This window comes from Mastigoproctus giganteus, chromosome 10 (genome assembly GCF_048544385.1).
Source record: "Mastigoproctus giganteus isolate SK-2022 chromosome 10, ASM4854438v1, whole genome shotgun sequence".
NCBI classification, from domain to species: Eukaryota; Metazoa; Arthropoda; class Arachnida; order Uropygi; family Thelyphonidae; genus Mastigoproctus; species Mastigoproctus giganteus.
The window spans coordinates 20,227,510-20,249,786 of NC_143584.1; the positions used below are offsets into that span (position 1 = coordinate 20,227,510).

A 22,277-nucleotide genomic window follows, 5' to 3' on the forward strand; every position below is an offset into this window, starting at 1 on the left:
CTCTCAAAACATGCATACATACACACATCAAGCTTATGTTAACGCATAATCTTGAGACTAAGTATTGTATTAAACAACATAAATGCAGACTTCATCAAATGAGGCAATGCACACAACTAAACCGGAAGGAAAATATCATATAATAATATACTAAGCTATTCTGTGTGTGCACATGTGATGTATTGTCAGATGTACATATGCATAGACAAATTGTGAGTGGCCAGGAAAAAAAATATGACTGAAATTCAAAATTTTAATCTGTGATTCCTTCTTGACACTTTTCTAAACAGAGCAAAATCTTCAAAATAGTGATTAAACCATATAATTATTTAAAATATAAAAATTAAAATTATTCAAATCATAAATTACAGTAATATCTGGATTTTATTGGTCAGCAATTAAAACTAAACAATAATACAATGATACAAATGAGCACAAATTTGCACATTGAAGGAATTAAATTTTAAATAAAGTATTTATATATACTCAAATTATTACATACAAAGATCTGGGTTTAACTGATTATAAATTAAAATTAAATAAATCATACAGTGTGTTTATATCCAATTTATTACAAAAAAATTTAACAAGTTAGTTAATGTATATGCACTGTGCTACATTTCAAAGACATTAGCAAAGCGTAATAATTCATGATTTAAAAAAAAAAAATTACTTGTCATGGGGGGTTTCATGGCACATAAGCTACTTTGGCTATAATGCACCTGCAATGACTTGTGTGCAAACTGATAATATTTCATTTGTGTACATACCTTCCTACAATCAGTGCACAGCAACAATATAATAGCAAGTGCTCTGGTCGAAATATACTGATAGCCTGTGATATGTATGAAAAAAAAAAATAATAATTGCCTGAGTTCTATTGGTCCAATATTAATGAAATTTGGAAAGGCTCAAAAATCCAGTTTAAAGGAAATCTAAGGTGACTTGACAAATCTTTAAAAAGTCTAAATATAAAATTTTAATTTTACATGGAGATGGACATACACAAACAGGTGGATATGGTGAAGACAACAGGCAGTTCACACATATATATGCTAACATGCCCAAAAAATAGTAACAAGAAACATAATTGCATTAATTTACAGGGCAATTATAACAAACAACAGCAACTAAATTTCAGGTATTTATTACTGTGAAAATTTCACCTTCATTCATTTTACTATCCCTCTCAGAGTCTTATATAAATCTTTATCAGACCCCCCTCCCCAAGGTATATAGTTACTTTAGAGGGATCCAACTAAGGTCTATAAGGCTGTGAGAGGGGACAGTAAAATGAATGATGATGAAACATTCATAGTTATAAGTGACACCAGAACTAGCAGCTCTAAATTCAAATTGAGGAAAAAATGGAATGTACAAGTTTTATTTTAGCCAGTTTTAGTAGTAGTTGAAGCTGACCTCTTGAGATCATTCAAAGATCAGTCGGGTTGATACCTCATTAGGGAGAGAAACACACAGATAGGGTTTTTTTGTATGTCTGGTCCAGTAAAAGTCTAGATTTTCCTTGCACTGCATGGCCCATATAAATACTAAAAAAACTGTACTAAACTAATCTGATAATTAATGTAAGGTTGTGACAAAAGAACTGGATGCAATGTAATTCAGATGTAATGTATTTAAATTTATTCCCACTAGTGAGAAATTAATACATGTTATTAAAGAATGGTTAAATTGCAGAAGATAAAAGATAGTTATAAAGGAATATCATTCTGAGTGAGTGAGAATTATAATTTGTATCCCACGTTGATGACATGTTGGTGGATATGTAATAAGTCTGTTGCCAATGATGTTTCAACAACACCAAAGCTATTCAGATGGCATAAGTTACCTCCTCAAGATTCTGCATTGGGATAATAAATTAATCTTAGATTGGCTTATTACTTGGGAAGCAAAATTTAAGGTAAATTTTCTGTTTTTATACTCCAGGATGACCACATGAACAGAAGAATTCTCACGATAGAGAGAATGCAAGAAACAACACGATATTTAGCAGCCAAGGGCTTGAAACCTTTACCCAAAGTACGTGTACTTATGCACCCTCATGCTTGATGCATAATTCTGTTTTCTCATGCCAGGACAGCAACTGGAGTTATACAGTTATTTTATAGTATGGAAAAATGAGCTAATTATTCTGTTATATAAAGTTATGTTTGGCCACATCTTGAATGTTATAAACAGGTCTGCAAACTGCATTTTAGTAAAGATGTAGACCTGCTTTAAAAATTGGGTGAATTACACTGATGGACAAAAGTTAAGGTATATACAGGCATACCTCGAATAACGAATAGGATGCGTTCCACGAAATTACTTCGTTAAGCGAAACTTCGTTTTCAGAGGTAAAAATACAATGGCCAGAATAGGGATACGTTCCTACTTAAAGAAAATGAAAAGCTTTTTTTTCGGACAAAGAAAAGTTTTATTAAATAAACAGTCAACTTACATACAAAGTGAAATCACATTTTAAAATACGAGTCTAAAGTTGATTGTTTATGCTCTTTTTCTCTTTCATTTAACAATTGCCTATACAGAGTTATTGCATTTAACACTGATCGCTTAACTATAACACTTCTTCCTAAATCAGGATCATTTTCACTAAAAAAATTTAAAACGCTTTCAATGTCATTTAAGCACCTTTTTAAATCTTTGGTTGTTAACACTTTTTCGGCAGGAACTTCTTTAACTTCGTCTTATTGCTAACAAGGTTTTCTAAATCTTCCACTGAAAAACCATCATCTTCTGCATTCAATAAATTTCTAACATCCTCTTCATCGACATTTTCGAAACCTATTGATTGAGCCATCTGGATAACTTCATTTATAATTTCTTGGATGTTATTTTCTTCTTCTAGTACAACTTCTGGCCATATTTTGCGCCAAACTCCATTTAAGCATTTCTTAGTGACTTCTTTCCAAGAACTATCAATGTTTTCAATTGCGTTTTTAATGGTGTAATTTTCCAAAAAGTTTTAACTGTCATTTCCTCTTTAACCTCTAGTTCAGTTAAACTGCTTAATGTTCGACGCAGATAATAAGCTTTAAATGATGCTATTACTCCCTGATCCAATGGTTGAATCAGGGAAGTTGTGTTTGCTGGAAGAAACACAACTTTGACAGGAATGCATGTGTCCAACGTGTTAAGATCAGTAGGATGTCCTGGAGCATTGTCTAACAACAAAAGAGCTTTTTCTTCAAAGTTGTTTTTTTTGACAATACCGTTTTACTTCATGACAAAAGTGGTTAACAAACCAATCAGTAAATAACTCCTTGGTAACCCGCGCTTTTCTATTTGCTTTCCATATTACAGGTAAATTCATTTTTATGTTACCTTTTAACGCCCTCGAATTTTCTGAATGGTAAACTAATAACAATTTTAATTTATAATCGCCAGAGGCATTTGATCCAAAGAGTAACGTTAAACGGTCTTTGGCTGCTTTGAACCCAGCAGCTGATTTTTCTTCAATAGAAATGAAGCTTTTTGTTGGTAGCCGTTTCCAGAACAAACCGCTTTCGTCAACACTGAACACCAAATTTGGAAAATTTTCACGTTCAATTATTTCCTTTAGTTTTTCTGGAAACTTATTTGCAGCTTCTCCTGTTAATTTTACACTATGAATCCTGGCCCGTTTTTTAAATTTCTCGAACCAACCACGAGAAGCTCCAAAGGTTTCCCTAATTTCTTCAGTTTGTTTAGATTTCATGTGATTAAACTGGAATATTTTTTTTATGTTAAATGGGGCTTGAAATTGCCGACTACGTTATATCGAAGCTTCGTTATCAGAGGTAACGTTAACCGAGGTATGCCTGTATATAAAAAAAGTGCAATAGGTCAAAAAATCATTAATTAGATCAATGGCATTTTCTGCAGAAATATATATTGATGCAATAGTACTATTCAAATTTATGGATAAAAAGTACCATTTTTTGAAATATGCTGATCAGATTATATCTGAAAATAAGTATCCAGCATAGGAGATTGTAGATTGCCCAGACAGTCAGATAAAATTCACAATGGCCTCTCATGTTATTAATGAGTGTTTAAGAGTCCTGGTGGCATTATGCCTGCTCAGACTATCAAACTACTGCCTCCATAGCAGTTCCTTTCTTTAGGTGGCTACAGGTTAATTTTCAGCTCCCTTCAAATGAAGACATGTTTGTGGGGGGGGGAGGAGAAGAGTAGAGAGAGAGACCTAAAATGTGGGTTTTCTGGTAACATCTGAAAATGATAGTTATTAGTTGCTGATACTAGCTGACTGCCCAGTAAGAACTCATTTCAATTGCCTGGCTTTATTTAGCTAGCCAGAAAACTCAGTTATAAAATCACTCAGTTTCAGCATTCTTTTAGAAGAGTCAACCATACAGTTAAATTTCCACTTTTTGGCCGCCATCATGTTATTTTCAGTTTTATGATTTTAATTTGTAAATTATGTAAATAGTAATCTTAACCTTCTTTAATGTCCATTGAAGAGGATTCCCAGACAGTTGTTGTTGCTGGTTTAATGGCACATCGGTTACAATGGTTAGTGTGTGACAGACTCCCAGAGACAGATCAATAAATATGATAAAAATAAAACAGGTTATAACATAGCAAAATGCTGCCTTTTCTTTATCTTTAAAGTAATGCTTTAAAAGGATATTTGCTATCTTTTCTCTCTCAATATCATTTAATCAACAACAATGCGAAGTGTGCATGGACCACATTTATACTTACATTTAATTCAAGATTGTCATGAAGCACTTTAGCAGATTCTAATTCATCCTTAAGCTGCTCTATATTTTCTGTTAATGATACTATCTGATTTTTGAGTGCAGTACTTCCTTGTCGAGCTGCATCTAGCTTTCTTTCAACATTTATCAAAGCTGTGTCCTTCAACTCTACCTACATTAAAAAAAAAAAAGAAAAAAGTTAGCAGACTAATTTAAAAAAAAAAAAAAAAATTTTATGTTATGAACAAATCTTGTTGTTACTGATAAACCGCAAAAATAAATCTTTAATAAAAATAAAACTGTACAAATAAATTATACAAAGGGTACTAGAAAAGTTTTGCAATATGACGCAACAATGAATCACAGGAAGCTGCTTGTTGCTGCATGTCGAGACATGTTCATACGTGCATAGTAGCCGCCACGCCAAGTCGATGGGCTCAGTTATTCATTAGTAGTGAGAGTGTAAAGTGCTTGCGATGGCATCGTGGTCACGAAATGAGATAAGGACAGTTTTGCGGTATAATTTCGTGCGTGGTTTAATCATAGACCAGTGCTTAGAAGAAATGACTCTTGCACTAGATGATGATTGTCCACATCGTACAACGATATTCAGGTGGTATAGAGAATTCCAAAGGGGAAATTTCACTCTGGAGGATTCTGAGAGGCCGGGAAGGCCACGAACGTCAGTTACGGAGGAAAACGTTACTGCTGTGAGGAAAATGCTTGATGAAAACAGGCGAGTGACCTACCAACAGATAGAGGATACTTTGGGCCAAATGCACCAGCAATTCGTTCAATTCTGCAAGATCATTTGCACGTGAAGAAACTTTGTCCTCTCTGGGTGCCGCATCAACTGACTGAAGAGCAGATGACACGACGTGTGACTTGGTGCCGGGAGATGTTAAAAAAGTTTGATAAGGGACAATATCGGTATGTGAACAACATCGTGACAGGTGACGAGACTTGGCTGTACTATTACGATTGCCGACCAAGGCTCAAAACAAAGTTTGGGTCTTTGATGATGACGACATACCCGTAATTGTCAGAAAATCCCGATCTGTAAAGAAGAAAATGATAGCTGTATTTTTCAAATCGAGTGAAATTGTGGAACGTGTCGTTTTGGACACAGAAGACAGTCACAGCTAAGTGGTATACTGAACAATGCCTGCCTAAAGTCATTGGATCTATGAAGAACCTGCGGCCAAAGTCAAGAATGGACACCTGGTACCCCCATCACGAAAATGCTCCAGCTCACCGTGCCAAAGCCTGCATCGAATATTTGACCACGACAGGACTGAAACTTCTCGAGCACCCTCCCTACAGTCCAGACCTTGCTCCCTGCGACTTTGCACTGTTCCCGCATGTGAAAATGAAGCTAAAAGGGAGGCGGTTTTCCAGTGATGAGGACCTTCTACGGGCTTGGGACAACGAGTGTGCTTTACTCCCTAGTGAAACTTGGCAGAACTGGTTTAAAGATTGGTTTCGGAGGATGGATTTCGGAGGATTTCCTCTACATTCAATTTTATTGAATGTAGAGGAAATTACTTTGAAAAAATTAAATAAAAAAGCTGTATTGCAAAACTTTCCTAGTACCCTTTGTATAATTAAAATACAAAATTAGAAGTATAAAATAAAAAAACAGAACAGACAAAAAGCAATAAGATACGCACACAGAATATAAAGTAAAAGTGATAAAATAACATAATACACATCAGTAGTTTGACACAATATACCTCTTCATCAACTACAGAAATGATGGTATAGCAAACAATCATTTTATACCAAGAAAGTGTGATCAGACAACACGTGACAAAAAAAAGTATGCATATAATTGTGCAACACACACTAAACACACATTAGTCAGGCTCTTGGGAAACAGGTAAATATGCATTAGTCATTAAATAAACAAGTCACCAAGCTCATCATGCTGGAGAATATTCATAATAGGATGTACAAAGGTCCACCTCTTGCAATTCACACAGACCCACCACCAGCAAGTAGGTGCATCCAACCATGAGAGAAGGCAACAATTGTGCACGCAGTCTTGGATCTTGATATGGAAATAAGGGCTGAGATGCTGTGGCACTCCATTATATGAACTTGGAGAGTTCATGTTGGAATGCCATAACAAGATACATAGGGCATAAGGGAATGGCAGGTTTATGTATTTTCAGCAGCCATAAAACTGAGGGAACTGGGACTCCACTATATGAAGTCTCCACTGTATGGACTTACAAATTTTCTTATTTATCATTGTATCTTACCCTGATATGATGAGAAGGTACCCATTTGATGGCATCAGTTTATGGGAAGCCCATGAGCAGAGGACAGTTTCAGCGCATTCCTCAGGGTATTTACACAGTATGGCATATGAACTATTTAATAGAATGTGGTCCCACTCCAGTCCTGTCTTTGATGGGCAGAAATAAAATTCCAGAATAATAAGAATAGATTTCAAAAATACAGATATTCTCCCCATGTTCTTTACAAAGTTCAAATGGATACTGAGCTATCGCAGTCAGATTTTATGAAAGGAAATAGATTCAGAAATGAAACCATTTCTATTGCCTACATTCCCTGCTATTTGGGTGTTTCTGGTCATATTGAGCTAGGATGCTCTGATACTATCACACTGGTTCCACGCAGCTCTTAGGCAGGAGATTAACAGCAATTATTTCTTGGAGAAAATTGTTTTTTTTTCCCATTACAATGTTTATTTATTATTGTTTATTTGGTTTTTTTTTTAGGAGCATTAGCAACTAAGGCCATATTGCTCCAAGGATATGCGGTGGTCATTCCCTGACCTTTCCACATCCTCCGTATTTGGTGGCTCACGGCTTGAACCCTGGTCAAATCAAGAAGTGTGTGCTGCGCACTGTTGCTCCTGCCCACCTGGCTACGGATGCGCCTGCAGTGCTGTTTGTGGACTAATGTTATCATTGGAAACAACAATGGGTCCAGCACTGAACCCTGGATTCCCTTAGGGTTCAGTGCTGAGCCTACTGTTGTTTTATATATTTATTAATTATATTGATGAAGGCATATCAAGCTTAATGTTTAAGTTTTCAGATGATACAAAGGTTGGCAGGGTGGTTAATGACAGTAATCAAGGTATGCTACTGCAACAAAATACTATCAAAATTAGGCAATGGGCTGAAAAGTGGCAATTGAAGTTGAACATTGACAAATGCAAGGTACTGCATATAAGTAGGAGTAATCTCATAATAATTTACCAACTGTCTGATATCACACTCAGAGTACTGGAAAACGAAAAAGACCTGGGGATAACTGTGCAGTCACATATGTAGTTTACTGGGTTGTGCAGACAGAGTGCCAGGACAGCTCATAGAGTTTTGTAAATGATATACAGGAATTTTGTTAGCAGGGAGAAGGAGGTGATTATCCCATTGTACAAGGCTTGTTAGACCACATCTTAAGGATTACATACAGGTCTGAAGGTCTCATTTTTGGAAGGATTTTGATCTGTTGGAATGAGTGTGGAGAAAAGAGCAATGAGATTAAGGAGGGAAAGAAAAGGCTTTAGTTCTGTAAACAGCAGCAGCACCTGGAGACTAGGCAGCTGTGAGGAGATCTGATTGAGGTGTTTAAGGCTTTTTATAGATTTAGTAAGCTCAATGTTGATGCAATCCTTCCTCTTACTCAGACTACACATACAATGAGAATAGATTCAAATTGAGGAAGGATGGTTGCAGTGTAGATGAGTGGAAATTTTTCTTCAGCCAGGCGGTGGCTGATTATTGGAACAAACTCCTACCTGCTGTTGTAGAGATGGGCAATTTGAGTAAATTCAAAGAAGAATTAGACAAACTGTTACAGGGATGGACTGGTGATATGGAAAGTTTTTTTTTTTTTTTTTTTGCTGATGCTGTATAAGCTTGCTTTCTTGCATTATTTGCCACTACTAATACTAAAATACTGAATTAAATCTTATTTAAGAGTTTTAACAAACATGCTGATTAAAAATTCCAGCAAGTGAACACAGAAAGTCTGTTAAAGCATTTAAGTAAGGCTGTTACAAAGCAACTTTTACTGCCGCCATTATCAACCCACTGTAGGATGGAAGCCTCTTCAACAATTCATGCTGAGGGAAATGGACCATAATCTGCCATGCTGGTCCAGTGCGGAATGGCAGATCGACCATATTTAGCAATCAGGGGTTTGAACTCTGGTCTACTCAAAAAGCGTGTGCTACTGCACTCTCGTTCCTGACCACTCAGCTACAATTATTGATGTCTAAATATATATTAAAAATATAATTTCCATCCAATATATAAAAATCTGATTTATATAAATTACTAAAGATCAATAGAAAATATTAGTACATAAACTACAAGGAAAATGTATATCATAACACTATGGATATTAAATAAAAACTGAAGTTTCATTAATTCAATTGTTAGGTTCTGACATGCTGTCTAAAGGGTGACCTCATAGAGAAGATTAAAACTTGGAAATAATTTATTCTGCACTCCAAATAGACAATAAATATTATTAAATTTTGAAAAAGCTAACTAAATAACTTTACATTAAATTTCTATACATAAATATAAAAGGTGGAATAAATATATCAAAAAACTTCCATTTGCATATGACACTATGCTGTGTAGATTAAAACATCTCTACAATGAAAACAAGATCAAATAACATAAGCTACTAGAACAAATTAAAAATAATATAAAAATAAATAAATGACTAAAGAGAAGGGAAGGGTTAGTGATGAAACTGAACAAAACTCAAGACTATCTAAAAGGCTGGTCTATATGAGTTGAAAAATGAGTTGAAAAATGGTTCTCTGCTATGGTAATTTATTAACCTAAGAAACCCCTGCCCTTCCACCTCCAACCCAAACTGTGACTTCTGAATGCAATCATTAAGATCTCTTGGGCAGAGTCACACTTACATGCTTGTTAATAAAAATGTAAATGTGACTCTGCCCAAGAGATCTTAATGATCGCTTCAAAAAATAAATTGACTGTAAAAAAAATTTATTGATATTAACATGAAGAGAAGAGGCCTAACAAACTGTGAGCCCTATCCTGTTTAAATAAATTGATCCTAATACTAGGAAGGCCTCCGTAGCCGAGTGGTCAGGAGTGGGAGTGCAGCGGCACACGTTCTTTGAGTAGACCGGGGTTCAAGCCCCTGACTGCTGAATACGGTCAATCTGTCAACCCGCACTGGACTAGCGTGGCAGATTATTGGTCCATCTCCCTCAGCATGAATTGTTGAGGAGGCTTCCATCCTGCAGTGGGTTGATAATGGCTGCAATTTACTTTTACTTTTTTACTAAGAACATCACAAATCATATTCCTGCCCTGAGAATGTACGATTTGGAAGGTTCTCAAAAATAAACCAATATTATTTCAAGACTGAAAAACTGCCTGAAATATATAAAAAAAAAAAAAAAAAAAAAGCCCCAAAATCCTAATGATCTATTTGATGGAAAATTTGGGAGAAAGAAGGGAGTAAAAAATGGGATTTGTTGTTGTGTTTTAGGTACATCAGCAACTTAGACCTTATTGAAACATTTGCTATACTTCTGTATAAGTGTGTATGTTCACCAGTCAATTTGCATGTTGTGTGGGATGAAAAATTCAGCATAACTTTTACTCCCCCTATCTGAGACCAGCTAATTACATCATGATTTAGATGGCTTTAGAAATTCCTCATAGGAATCAAACCCAGACTGTTCCAAAAAAGTGACATCTGAAAATGTAAAACAATAATGAGAAAATGCACTGTCCATTAAGTTTTATCAATTTTCTTAAACTTCAATAAAAAAAAAAATAAAAAAAAAGAAAGCTACTTACTTCTTTAGTAATAATTTGGAGATGATTTTGCAACTGCTCTACTAAAATTTCTTTTGATGACACCTACAAAGAGATAAAAAAAGAAATTTGTATGTTATGGCAAAATATTGTACATATTTTGCCATAACAATCATAAAAATTCAACAAAAATTTTATAAACTAGGCATTAATCCAGCAGTGCTTGCCAGTCCCTACTGTAATGAAAACACCTATTACAGTCCCTACTGTAATGAAAACACTCATGCTACACCTGACAGGTGTTCAACTACTTTTTTTTTTATTTCCAGAAAAATTTTTGGTGTTTTTAAATTCTGCATGGAGTATATCAATTTCTGATACTTTTCTAATGGACTGCAATATTTTTTAACGAAAATATTTTATTTTTCCATATTGCTATGATTCAGTATTAATTGAATTGACAAAATGTTCAAAAAACATTTTGTCAATTATATTGGTTCTATATTTACCAAAGTAGATAGTGTCCAAACCTCCCAATCAGATCTGCATTTGATGGTCCATGATTTAAAAGAAAGTGTGGCTGAACTAAACAGTTATATTAAAGATGAATTTAAAAATGTTAATAATAGCTTGAAGAATTTTTCGCTTAAGGTTGGTCCTCTTTATGATGCACACACCAGTCCTCATTACAAAAGAAATGATACTGAATGGAAAGACAGAAAGTTGAAAGTTTCTTCTGATCACACCAATCAATCAATATTGGATAACACTGTTGGATATTCACATAAGGGATTTAACACAGAATATAATCATAATGTTGAAAAGTTAATTAGTGGCATTGAAACTCAGGTAGAGAACTTAGTATTTTTCTCGGATAAGGAAACTCAGACTTCTTTGGATCTAACCTTAGGTGCTATTCCAAAGAAAAAGAAAAACTCAGAGTTTGCTGACAGAGTTATTAAACATTCTAAGCCTTTGTATACTTCCATGAATTCTGATCTTACTGTCCATCAAGATAAACCTTTGAAACAATTCCCTCAAGGTGAGAAGTGCAAACGTACTGGTACTTTATTGGTCAATGATTCTAATCAGTTTACAGTTCCAGTATCGAATGTTTTTAGTAATAAATACAAGACCAACGATAAGACTAGCGATGATAAAATGAAAATTAACCCTACCAGTGTTTTTACTGATCATGAATGTTTGGATATATCTAATGACAACAACGTTAAGCTCATTGCAAGGGGAGATAATGATTATGAGAAACTGAATAGTAATGAGAAATTGAAACTTAACCATGTTAGTGATAAACTTAACCATGAATCTCTCAATATGTCCAGTGATAGTAAGGTAAATTTTATTGGAAGGGATGATAGAGGAAATCTATTAGTTATTCCCAAAAAGGTCTTCTGGCATGTTTCTAAGTTAGCAGGTCTTCTGGCATTTTTCTAAGTTAGCACCCTATATGAAGGAAGCTGACCTTGAATACTACTTTAAAAATAAATTGAATGCCAATATTACAGCTGAAAAAATTAAATCACTTTATCCTGAAATATATTCCTTTTTTAAAATTAGCTTTGATCAGAGAGAAATGGATCTGATGAAATCCAAACATAGCTTTCCTGATGGGGTAACTGTTCAGGTTTTTAAATTTAAGAAACACAAAAAACGATAATAAATGTTTTTCTCACAAAACTTATTACAATAAAACTGGGCTTGTAATAGCAAGACCCATTCAGAATGTATAGTAATTGTAAAAAATAAATATGACATTTACAAAGATAAAGAGACAGGAAATGCTTTTAACATCTATTTTCAAAACTGTAGAAGTATCAGTGGAAACTTCAATAAATTTAAAATAGAGATCAGTCATTCTGAATTTGATATTTGGGTCCTTACAGAAACCTGCCTTACTTCAGACATCTTAGATTCTGAAGTTTGTCCTTCACATTTTCAATTAATTAGAACGCGCATAGCTATACAATACGGTATACCCCACTTTATGATATTAATCCGTTACCATCGCATCGCGAAAATATCATTATGTGAACCCAATAACACATTTTTTGGTAATTCATTTCATGACCTCCGAAGTTGAAATTTTTGCTATATAACAATCTATAAGGTCGTTTTTATAGCGTAAATTATATTACTTACCAATTCAAATCACTAAAATGCACTACACTTTCATCATTATCATATGTTCTGTTATAAGAATCAATTTTGAATAGCTTTGTGATATTTTTGTAAAGCACATTTCTGGAGGTCATTACCAATAAAATAATTTGCACTTTTCAGTTTATTGGGCTTTTCTGTTACTGCAAGCAATTATAAACAGGTCGTAAACTCGATGTAGTAGTAGTAGCAGTGGCATGTGATGAAAGAAAGCAAGTGTATGAGCTTATGCAGCTTCAGCCAAAAAAAAAAAAAAAAATAATAATAATAATAAAATAAAAAAAAATTTACACAACAATTCCCTCTAATGTTTGTCCAGTTCCTCTTTAAATTTATTTAACCTATCAACTTCCACAATGACAGATGGAAGTTTGTTCCAGCAATTAACCACCTGCTAGCTAAAGGCAAATTTCTGCACATCTATTCTACATCTGTCTTTCCTCAATTTGAATTTATGCCCCCTTTGGTTCGTAATCTGAACAAGTGGAAGAATCCCATCAGAATTCAGCGTGCTCAACCCATTCAAAGCCTTATACACCTCAATCAGATGTTATTGCATTTGCAAAAATACCGATAGTTGGAATTGTGTGGGTTACATTATTATGGTGAAATGTGTTTGCCCTTTACTGAAATCTTCAGTCGTATAAAAAAAACATAAATAAAATTTAAGCATCTTCTCTTCATTCCTTTTTTTTTTTTTTTTTTTTAAGCTTCGTCAACTTGTTACTCCATGCAAATCGTGTTAGTTGCAATTTGTGCATTCCGTTAAAAAATGCTTATGCAGGTTATTGAAATTTATAAAGAAAATAGATTATCTTGGAAAGAAGCAACTCTTGAAGCATTTCTGAATAAGATGACTCCTTGTGCAATAAACCAACGAGTGCCAAGCCAATAATGAGTGATCAACGAGTGTGCATTTAGTCGATGATGAAGAATAAACATTCTTCAACATTTGTAAGTTATAAATAATTTATCTATTATTATAATTTGCTTGATTTACAGGCTATGTTTTCATTTCTTTGAATAAATCAATCATTGTTTAACCAAACTAATTAGCTAACCAATTTCGTTGTTGATAACGTAACCCCTATTTTTAACGTTGTCTATGGGAAATAAATTCCTGCTTTACGAGTTTTCGCTTTACGAGCACATGCTAGAATTGAATTAACTTGTAAAGTCGAGAACTACCTGTATATCAAATTTAAAATTGGTAATATAAAAGTCCAACTGATTGTAATTTACCTCCCTCCTCCAGTTAAAAAGATTATGTTAAAAAAACTTGAGAAGGTTCTAGAATCCATGTTAATTTCCTCGAAGAGAGATGAAAAGATTATAGTCATGGGTGATTTTAACATTCAATATGACTATGTAATGGAAAATGAAGACTAATTGTAAAAATAAATATTTATTACAATACTTGAGATTTGTACTTTAGATTGAATTTAAAGCAGAAATGCAAATTACCAACCAGAAAAGACAAACTCCTAGACTTGGTATTTAAAAATTTTGAGATAAATATAAATTATGTTACAAATTACTTTTACTCTGACCATCAAGCTTTACATCTTGACTTTGACTTTAATACTAAATTGATCAAAAAGGAAGTCAAGCAATGCTTTTATAACTTTAAGATGGCTACCTGGGATAAACTTAGAAAAGACATTATAAATACAGACTGGCATATTCTTTTTAATATTCAGGATCCTAATATGATTTTGGATGTACTTTATGACAATTTAGATTTGATAATTAAAAATAACATACGAGTTAGTTTTTCTAATTTAAACACTAATAAACTTCCAGTGTGGTTTTCTAAAAAAATAATTCAGTTGCTTAAGAAAAAAAAGGAAATGTTCATTAAATATAAAAATACACATATACATGACTTTTATCTCCAGTTTTCTAATTTAAAAAGACAGGTTAAGTACAATATTAATCTGGCTTAATTATTTATTAAGCCAGATTAAACCAGAATTATTTATTAAGCCAGATTAAACCAGAATTATTTATCTAATATACAAAAAACAACGTTAAAATGATATGACATGATATGAGACCATTCTGGAAACATTGGAAGATGGGGAAAAAAGAACCTTAACTGTGCTAATAAAATGGAGGCCATTAATGTTGATGATTTTGCTAAGTATTTCTATGAACTATATAATAAAAAATTAGAAAGTAATAATAATAAAATTGATAGTAATCTTTTCCTAAATTATAGTGATATTTTGACATTATTTTGACACAACAAAAATTATAATTAGATGAAAATGAGCATAAACAAAACTACATTGCATTGGGAGAACATCATAATTTAGTAAACTTTAATTAAATGTTACATATAGGTAGGCTTTGGAACTCAGTGGTTCCCTTATCATTGGAATATAAAATAAAACTAAGAAAATCAACAAATTTACTTGTGCTGACATGTAAGTGCTTGATGATTTTTTTTAATATAATTCAGCCTACCTATATGTAGCTTTTTACTAATCCTTTCATGAGCGAGTGTCCTGAACACATGCGAGATCATCCCTATATTCAGTTTTAAACAGGAGTGGGCTCTGTTGAATGGGTTTCTTCATGAAATTTTAACATTTTGTTAAAATGAAACTATATATATAAATAATTTTAAATATTACTTTAAATCTTTTAATCATAAACAACAATTGTGATCAACATGTTTGCACATGCTGACATGTAAGTGCTTATTGCTTTTAAAATAATTTTATTTGCCACTGACAAGGGAACCAAAGAGTTCCAAAATGTTCAGCTTATCCATATGCAACTTTAACTAACTCTTTCACGAGCCAGTCTCTTGAACACACGTGAGCCTCTGTAATTAGTTTTTGACAGGGGCAAGTTTTGTGGAATGAGTTTCTTCATGGAATTTTGAAGTTTTGTAAAAATGAAACTTTATACATAAATGATTTTAAATATTAATTTAATTCATATTTTTACTTGGTCTCAGAGTAAAATTTTGTCTCTGGTTTGATTTTTGAAAAAAAAAAAAAAAAAAATCAAACCATTGAAAAAAAAAGAAGAATACTATTAAAAAAAATAAACTTGTTACTCTTTTATGAAACAATAGTATCCTCTGTATTACAACTGTTTATGTATTATCACTTATAATTTTATCAATTTCTGGATCTGAATTCTAAAGAATTCAGATCCAGAAATTGATAATGTAAGTAAAATTAGACAAGTCTAAGTTTGCTAATGATATGAAGGTGGGCAAGGTAGGAAATGACAGTAATCAGGGTATGCTACTCCAACAAGACCTGGATAAATTAGGCAGATGGGCTGAAAAGTGGCAGCTGAAGTTTAACACTGATAAATGCAAGACACTACATCTGGGTAGCAATAATCCCAGAATAACATGCCATTTGGAAGGTACCAAACTCAAGATAGCAGAAAATGACCAGGAGTACTTGTACAGTACAACATGAAGTTTTCTGAGCAGTGCAGACAGGCTGTCAGGACCAGCTCATTGGATTCTATCAATCAATAATATACAGAATTTTGCTAGCAGGGACAAAGAGGTGATTATTCCATTGTATAAGGCAATAGCTAAGACATATCTTGAATATTGCATACATGTTTGGAAGCTCCATTTTAGGTAGGATATAGAGCTGTTATAATGAGAGAGGAGAAAGAAGAAGAAGAAGAAGAAGAAGAAAACTAATCAGAGGCACAATAGGGTACTCTTGCCTAGAAAGACTTCAATTGTATAAACTGAAGCATCTGGAAACTAAACACCTGCGAGAAGACCTGATAGAGTTTAAGGCTTTAAATGGGTTAAGTCAGCTATATGCTGATGGCATATAGCTGATCATCCTTGTATATATCATCCTTATTTAGATGATATATACAAGGAGATATAAATTTAAATTGGTAAAGGATGGTTGCAGGACAGATAATGAAAACTTTCTTTCAGCCACCAGAGAGTAACTGTTGGAACAAATTTTCAATTTTATGGAAGTGAGTAGTTTATAAACTTATTTATTCCCTTCCTCTTGGTATTATTAAGTAAGTAATTTAAAATATTTAACAAACAATTTTCAAAATAATGAGAGGAATTACCTCAATATATGCATGGAGGATGTTTCTTCACTAACTCTCTCCTTGAATTTAAATTAATATTAAAATAATGAAATGAATTCTATCCTCAGAGGCAAACCATTAGTGATCCAATGTACCCGGCATCCTTATCTTACATACTTCACAAGAAATACAAGATTTTCTATATAAAAAATCTTACATACTTTCAGTAATATCCACCCTAGACTACAGTTTACCTTAGAAACTGCGAACACGAACAATAGATCATTAAATTTTAAAATTTTACCCTTACCCATAATAGGGCTGACATTCTGTTCAAAATATATAGGAAACCTACAAACATGGACATGTTTTTACACTATGACAGCTACCATCCCTTCACATATAAAAGATCGATTGTGTTAAATAAATTCCTTACCACATTTAAATATTCTTCATCTAAAGAATATTAAACACCAAAATAGAAATACTGACAAGCAGATTTTGAAAAAGTGGATACCCCCGTCTGTATTTAGACATATCAAAGAACAAATGGAAAATAGGTTGAACCAAATTTCTCCGAATAACAACAGTAATAAGAAAAAATATTTCATTTCTGTACCTTACATTGAAAAATGGCATAAACAGCTCAATCAACTTTTTAAAGACACAGAATTTAAAATTATTTATAAACCTATGTGGAAATTATAGACTATACTACACAATCATTCTATTTGATCTTCTGTCATGTTTCAAACAAATGATTTAGTTTATCACATTTCATGTAAAGATTGAAACTCATCCTATCAGGGATCTACATGCTGTATCCTGCATACAAAAATAAAACAACACACAGCTTCAGTATGTGCGTTACACTCCGTGGCCTCAGAATTGGCTTTCCATGTTATTAGTGAAGACTAAACATTTTTATTTAATGACGCTAAAATTATTAATGACCAACATAACTATACAAAATTATTAATAGCTGAAATGCTGGCAATTAAATTAACTCGTAATTTGATTAACATATGATGCCCCTACCCTATTTCTGATTCCTGATCTTTTACATGCATGCTCCATGACAGAAAATAATCTCTCGTATATAAATTCAACAATTCATTTTAAGTTTACTTTCCTGTGATCACGACTAAGGTCGAAAAGTCCCTTCCACTTAAGGAAAGTAAATAAGTTTTTAGGATTTTTGAAAGTTATTTGTATTAATTTTTCATTTATAGACACAATGTCTTCTTCCACTCATTGTCATTCATTGGAGTACTGATGTATTTTGGTGATGGGTTTAGAGCTCTCGGACCACGGATGCCAGGTACATTGGATCACTAATGGTTTGTCTCTGAGGTAGAATTCATTTCATTATTTTAATATTCAAGGAGAGAATTTGTGAAGAAACATCCTACATGTATATATATATAGAGGCAATTCCATGGGCAAATGATGCACGCAGTTTTTTTTTTTTTGGCCAATGCTGTATAAGTTTGCTTTCTTGCATCATTTTGCCATCACTAATATTAATAATGGCTGACAAGTTCAATATCCTCTTCCAATTTTTAAAACTTTTCATGCTGCCATCTATTAAAACTATGTCTACTATTAGTTGGAAACACATATAAGAGATGGAGGCATATACTACACAAATTTCAAAACAATTCATACAGAAATGGAAATATTACTGGAAATGTATTTGAAATGACCTTTAAAAAATACAGATCCATGTACATACTCCTGGAAGCCCACATGTGATAAATGTAGATTTATGTAAATACTTGTGAGAAAGGTACAAGTTTCCTAAATTATTATATTCATTCAATGTCGTGTGTTCATTTCTGCATTTTTAACAGTCTTTTAGCTCTTTCATATTGAAAAATGGATATTATTGATCTCAGAGCTGAGGCCATGTATATTTGTGTAATGAATTTAAGGAATTTAATTCTTCTGAGAGATAAATTTATTCCATTATATTAACTATTCATGATGCACTGAGGTAGATGACAAAAAAGTTGACAGGAGAATATTATTGTTGTTGTTGCTTTTATATTATTTCTCCCTGATTGGAGGATTCCACTCCGTGATGGGTACTGCTACCAAGTACTCAGGGTGGTTGGAATGTCTGATGTTACTGTTGTTTGAGGAAATCTCTGACTATCCTACAAGTGTTCAGGATTGCGACTTTCTGGAGTTCCTTGCAGGTGTTCTCTGGGAGACCTATTGCTGCTAGGCTGCTATGTAGGGTCTTTGGCACCATACCAGTGGTTGACACGATGATCGGGATGGTAGTTACTTCTTACATGTGCCACATCTCCTTGACCTCATGTCTCAGGTTCGTGTATTTCCTAATTTTTTCCTCATGGGTTTTCTGGACATTGCTAGTGTTGGGCACTGCTATGTCCGGTCTGTTGTGCGGGATGGCCTTATCAGTTATTATGGCGCAGTCCCAGTACAGCTTGTGGGTTGGGGTCTCTAGTACTACTTGTAGTATGGTACACTTCCTTTGGTCAACTGGTACTTCCTCGCTAGTTTCTGATGTATTATCCTGGCTACCTAGTCATGTCTATGAGTGTACTCAGTCTGGGTGATCATCTTGCACCCCGCGGTGATGTGTTGGATTGTTTCTGAGGCCAGGTGGCATCGTTGACATGTGTCATATGACATTCCAGGCTCCTTTGCGATGTATTTTCTATAGTTTCTGGTGTTGATTACCTGGTCTTGGATGGCCAGCATGAATCTTTCAGTCTTGGGAAAGAGCGTCCTGCTTGTGAGCCATGCATTGGAAGCAATGTTATCAATGTGATCTTGATGGAGGTCATTGTAGTATCCTCTGTGCCCATCTTTCTAGCTTCATTTCTTGTGTCGTCTGGGCTGGAGGGGGTATACCACTTATCTATCTTCCTTATGGCCTGGTGGAGTGGTGCTGTTTTGTTCTCGAAGTAATCCTTCAGGTTAAGTATCACTGTTTTCTGTTGCTCTATCAGGTCTATCAGGCCCCTTCCTCCCTCTTTCCAAGCTATTGTTAGTCTCTCCACTGTTGACTTCAGGTGGTGTTGGCGGTTCTTGGTCATCATTGTCCTTGTCTTTTACATGATATCCTCTAGCTCGGTTCAGGGTCATAATCTATGACCCTGAATGTGTATGTTAGTACTGGGGCTGCACATGTGTTTATGGCTTTAACTGTTTTCCCTCCATTCAATTTTGCTTTCAGCAGGCTTCTGAGTCTCTGACGATATTTTTTGGTCAGGTACTTCTTGGTTTCCTTGTGCTCTAACAACTGAGCCTGCATCATCCCTAGGTATTTGTAGGTCTCTCCTTCTGTTATAACTTCAATCTCTTTACCAGTCAGCAGCTGGTAGTTTCAGCCGACTAATTTTCCCTGGTGCAGTGTGTGGGTCTTGCATTTATATAGACCAAATTCCATCCTGATGTCCTTGCTGAATTCTTTGGTGATCCAGAGTAGTTGCTGAAGTTGCTTCTTGGTTGCCGCGTAGAGCTTGATGTCATCCATGTACATCAGGTGGGTGAGGGTGTACAGGTTCTTTCTTCCTTCTTTGAGGTTATATCCATACTTGCTGCCATTAAGCATGGTGGATAGCGGGTTGAGTGCTAGACAAAACCACAGTGGGCTCAGATCATCTCCCTGAAAGATTCCTCTTCTGATGGGGATTGGTCTGGTTGTGATGTTCTCAACCTTAATGGTGGTACACCATTTCATCATTGTTGCTTCTAGGAAGTTTGTCACTATCGGATTGACCTTGTAGATCTTCAGGGTCTCTATTAGCCAGCTATAAGGTATGGAGTTGAAGGCCTTGCGGTAATCGATGCAGGCCATGTATAGATTGTGGTGCTTCTTGTAGGCTTGCTCCATAACGTCAGCATCTATGGTTAATCTCTTTCTTGGTGATTCCCTTCTACTTCTCTCTATCTCTCACAGGGAAATTCAGAAATTTTTTTTTTGGCTGGTGTAGCATAAGCCTCAGGCTTCCTTGCACCACATGGCTAATAATAATAATAATAATTGCTCCTTGCATCCTTTCTGCTGTTCAGCCATTATGTTCTGACTCTCTAAGTAGTCTGATATCTTGGTTATGCAGCTGGTCAGGATCTTGTATCTCCATCTTTAGGCTTCAGATATGTGACTCCTTCAGTGAGAAACTTCGGGATTGTCTCCGGGTGCCTTATCATTCGGGTGAACTGCCCTGCTAGGTGCTTGTGTGTGCAGGTGAGCTTCTTGTACCAGTAGTTGTGGACATTATCAATTCCTGGAGTTCTCCAGTTGTGGATGTTCCTGATCGACTGTTTTACTTCTTCTTCTCGAATCTCTCATCTCTTGTATGTCCTTGGTTTTCTTCCATTCTACTTCTATCCAGGGGGCTCAGCTGTTATGTCTTACTTCACTGCTCCAGATATTTCCCCATAACTCCTTGATCGTCTTCTTCTCGGGTGGTCCATTTTCTGCTTTCTCATCTTCTTCTAGTTTCCTGTAGAAGGCTCTTTGGTCCTCATTGAAGATTCGGTTGTTAATTTTCCTCTGGGAGCTCTCTTTGTATTGGCGTAGTCTCTTGCTGAGTGCGAGGAGGTCTGCTTCAGTGTTTCCAAGTATTCTGCTATTTTCTGATTTCTGGTCTCATATTTGCTGTGGATGCTGTCTCTCTTTAGGATGCTCTTCACCTTTCCAATCAATTTCTTACTTCTATTACCCAGTTGGTACTGGGTCAACTGACCTATCTTGACTCTTAATTCTTCTATCTTCTGCTGAAGTCTTCTTTCCCAAGCTGGTGGTCCCTTCTGTTTTCAGTTCTACTGCTGCTGGTCTCTCGTTTCTTTTCCATTAATCCTAGTGGCTGCTATGGCAGCAGAGTATACGGCTGTGTGGATAGCCTCCAGCACTGCACCATTGTTGTCAAGGTAATGTGGCATTATTTGCCAATTGAGGTGGTCTGTTACTCTCCACAGGATTTTAATTGGCCTCTGCTTGGGTATTGGGTTCTTGTGGTGTCCATTCCTTCGAATTCTGTTCTGGATATTATGACTTCATATCTTTCCACTTCAGCTACTCTGGGTTGTATTTCTTCTTGCTCTTCCTCCTCTGGTTTCATGGTATGCTGTTCCTTCTCTGGTTCCATATTGACCATATTCTTTGTTTTTTGTAGTTGATCGCTCACATCCTGCTTGATTTTTTCCAAGATGGCAGGAGCTATTAGGTCCTTCGTGATGATGGTCCTTCTTTAGTCCACTAATCGGTGATCCGAATATCCGGGAATCGCTCCAACCACTTGGTATGTAGTCGCAACCTGTACATTATCATATCGGTCTCTAGCCTGGTTATTTTACAGTATGCTCGCATGATGTACGTATTCATTTCAATGCTCTATTGTATTATTATTATTAGCCATATAGTGCAAGGAAGCCCAAGGCTTATGCTGTGCCAGCCAAAAAAAAAAAAAAAATTCAAGAGAGAGAGAGAGAGGAATCACCAAGAGAAAGGAGAATGATGATATCCAGCTCAGGACCCTGGGTGTGCCAAGCCCATACTCATCAGATG

General features: G+C 34.9%; 1 protein-coding gene across 2 annotated transcripts in view; it reads right to left on the reverse strand.

Moving 5' to 3' along the window:
- The window catches only part of LOC150078833 (uncharacterized), a 198,783-nt gene that overhangs the window by 30,194 nt on the left and 146,312 nt on the right, over positions 1–22,277 (reverse strand). For both annotated transcript variants that reach the window (XM_090384142.1, XM_090384141.1), the window contains 2 exons: positions 10,556–10,618; positions 4,729–4,896 (listed from right to left, as the gene is read on the reverse strand). In XM_090384142.1, the coding sequence (XP_090240268.1) occupies positions 4,729–4,896; positions 10,556–10,618 (231 nt within the window). The remainder of the gene's footprint in view (positions 1–4,728; positions 4,897–10,555; positions 10,619–22,277) is intronic.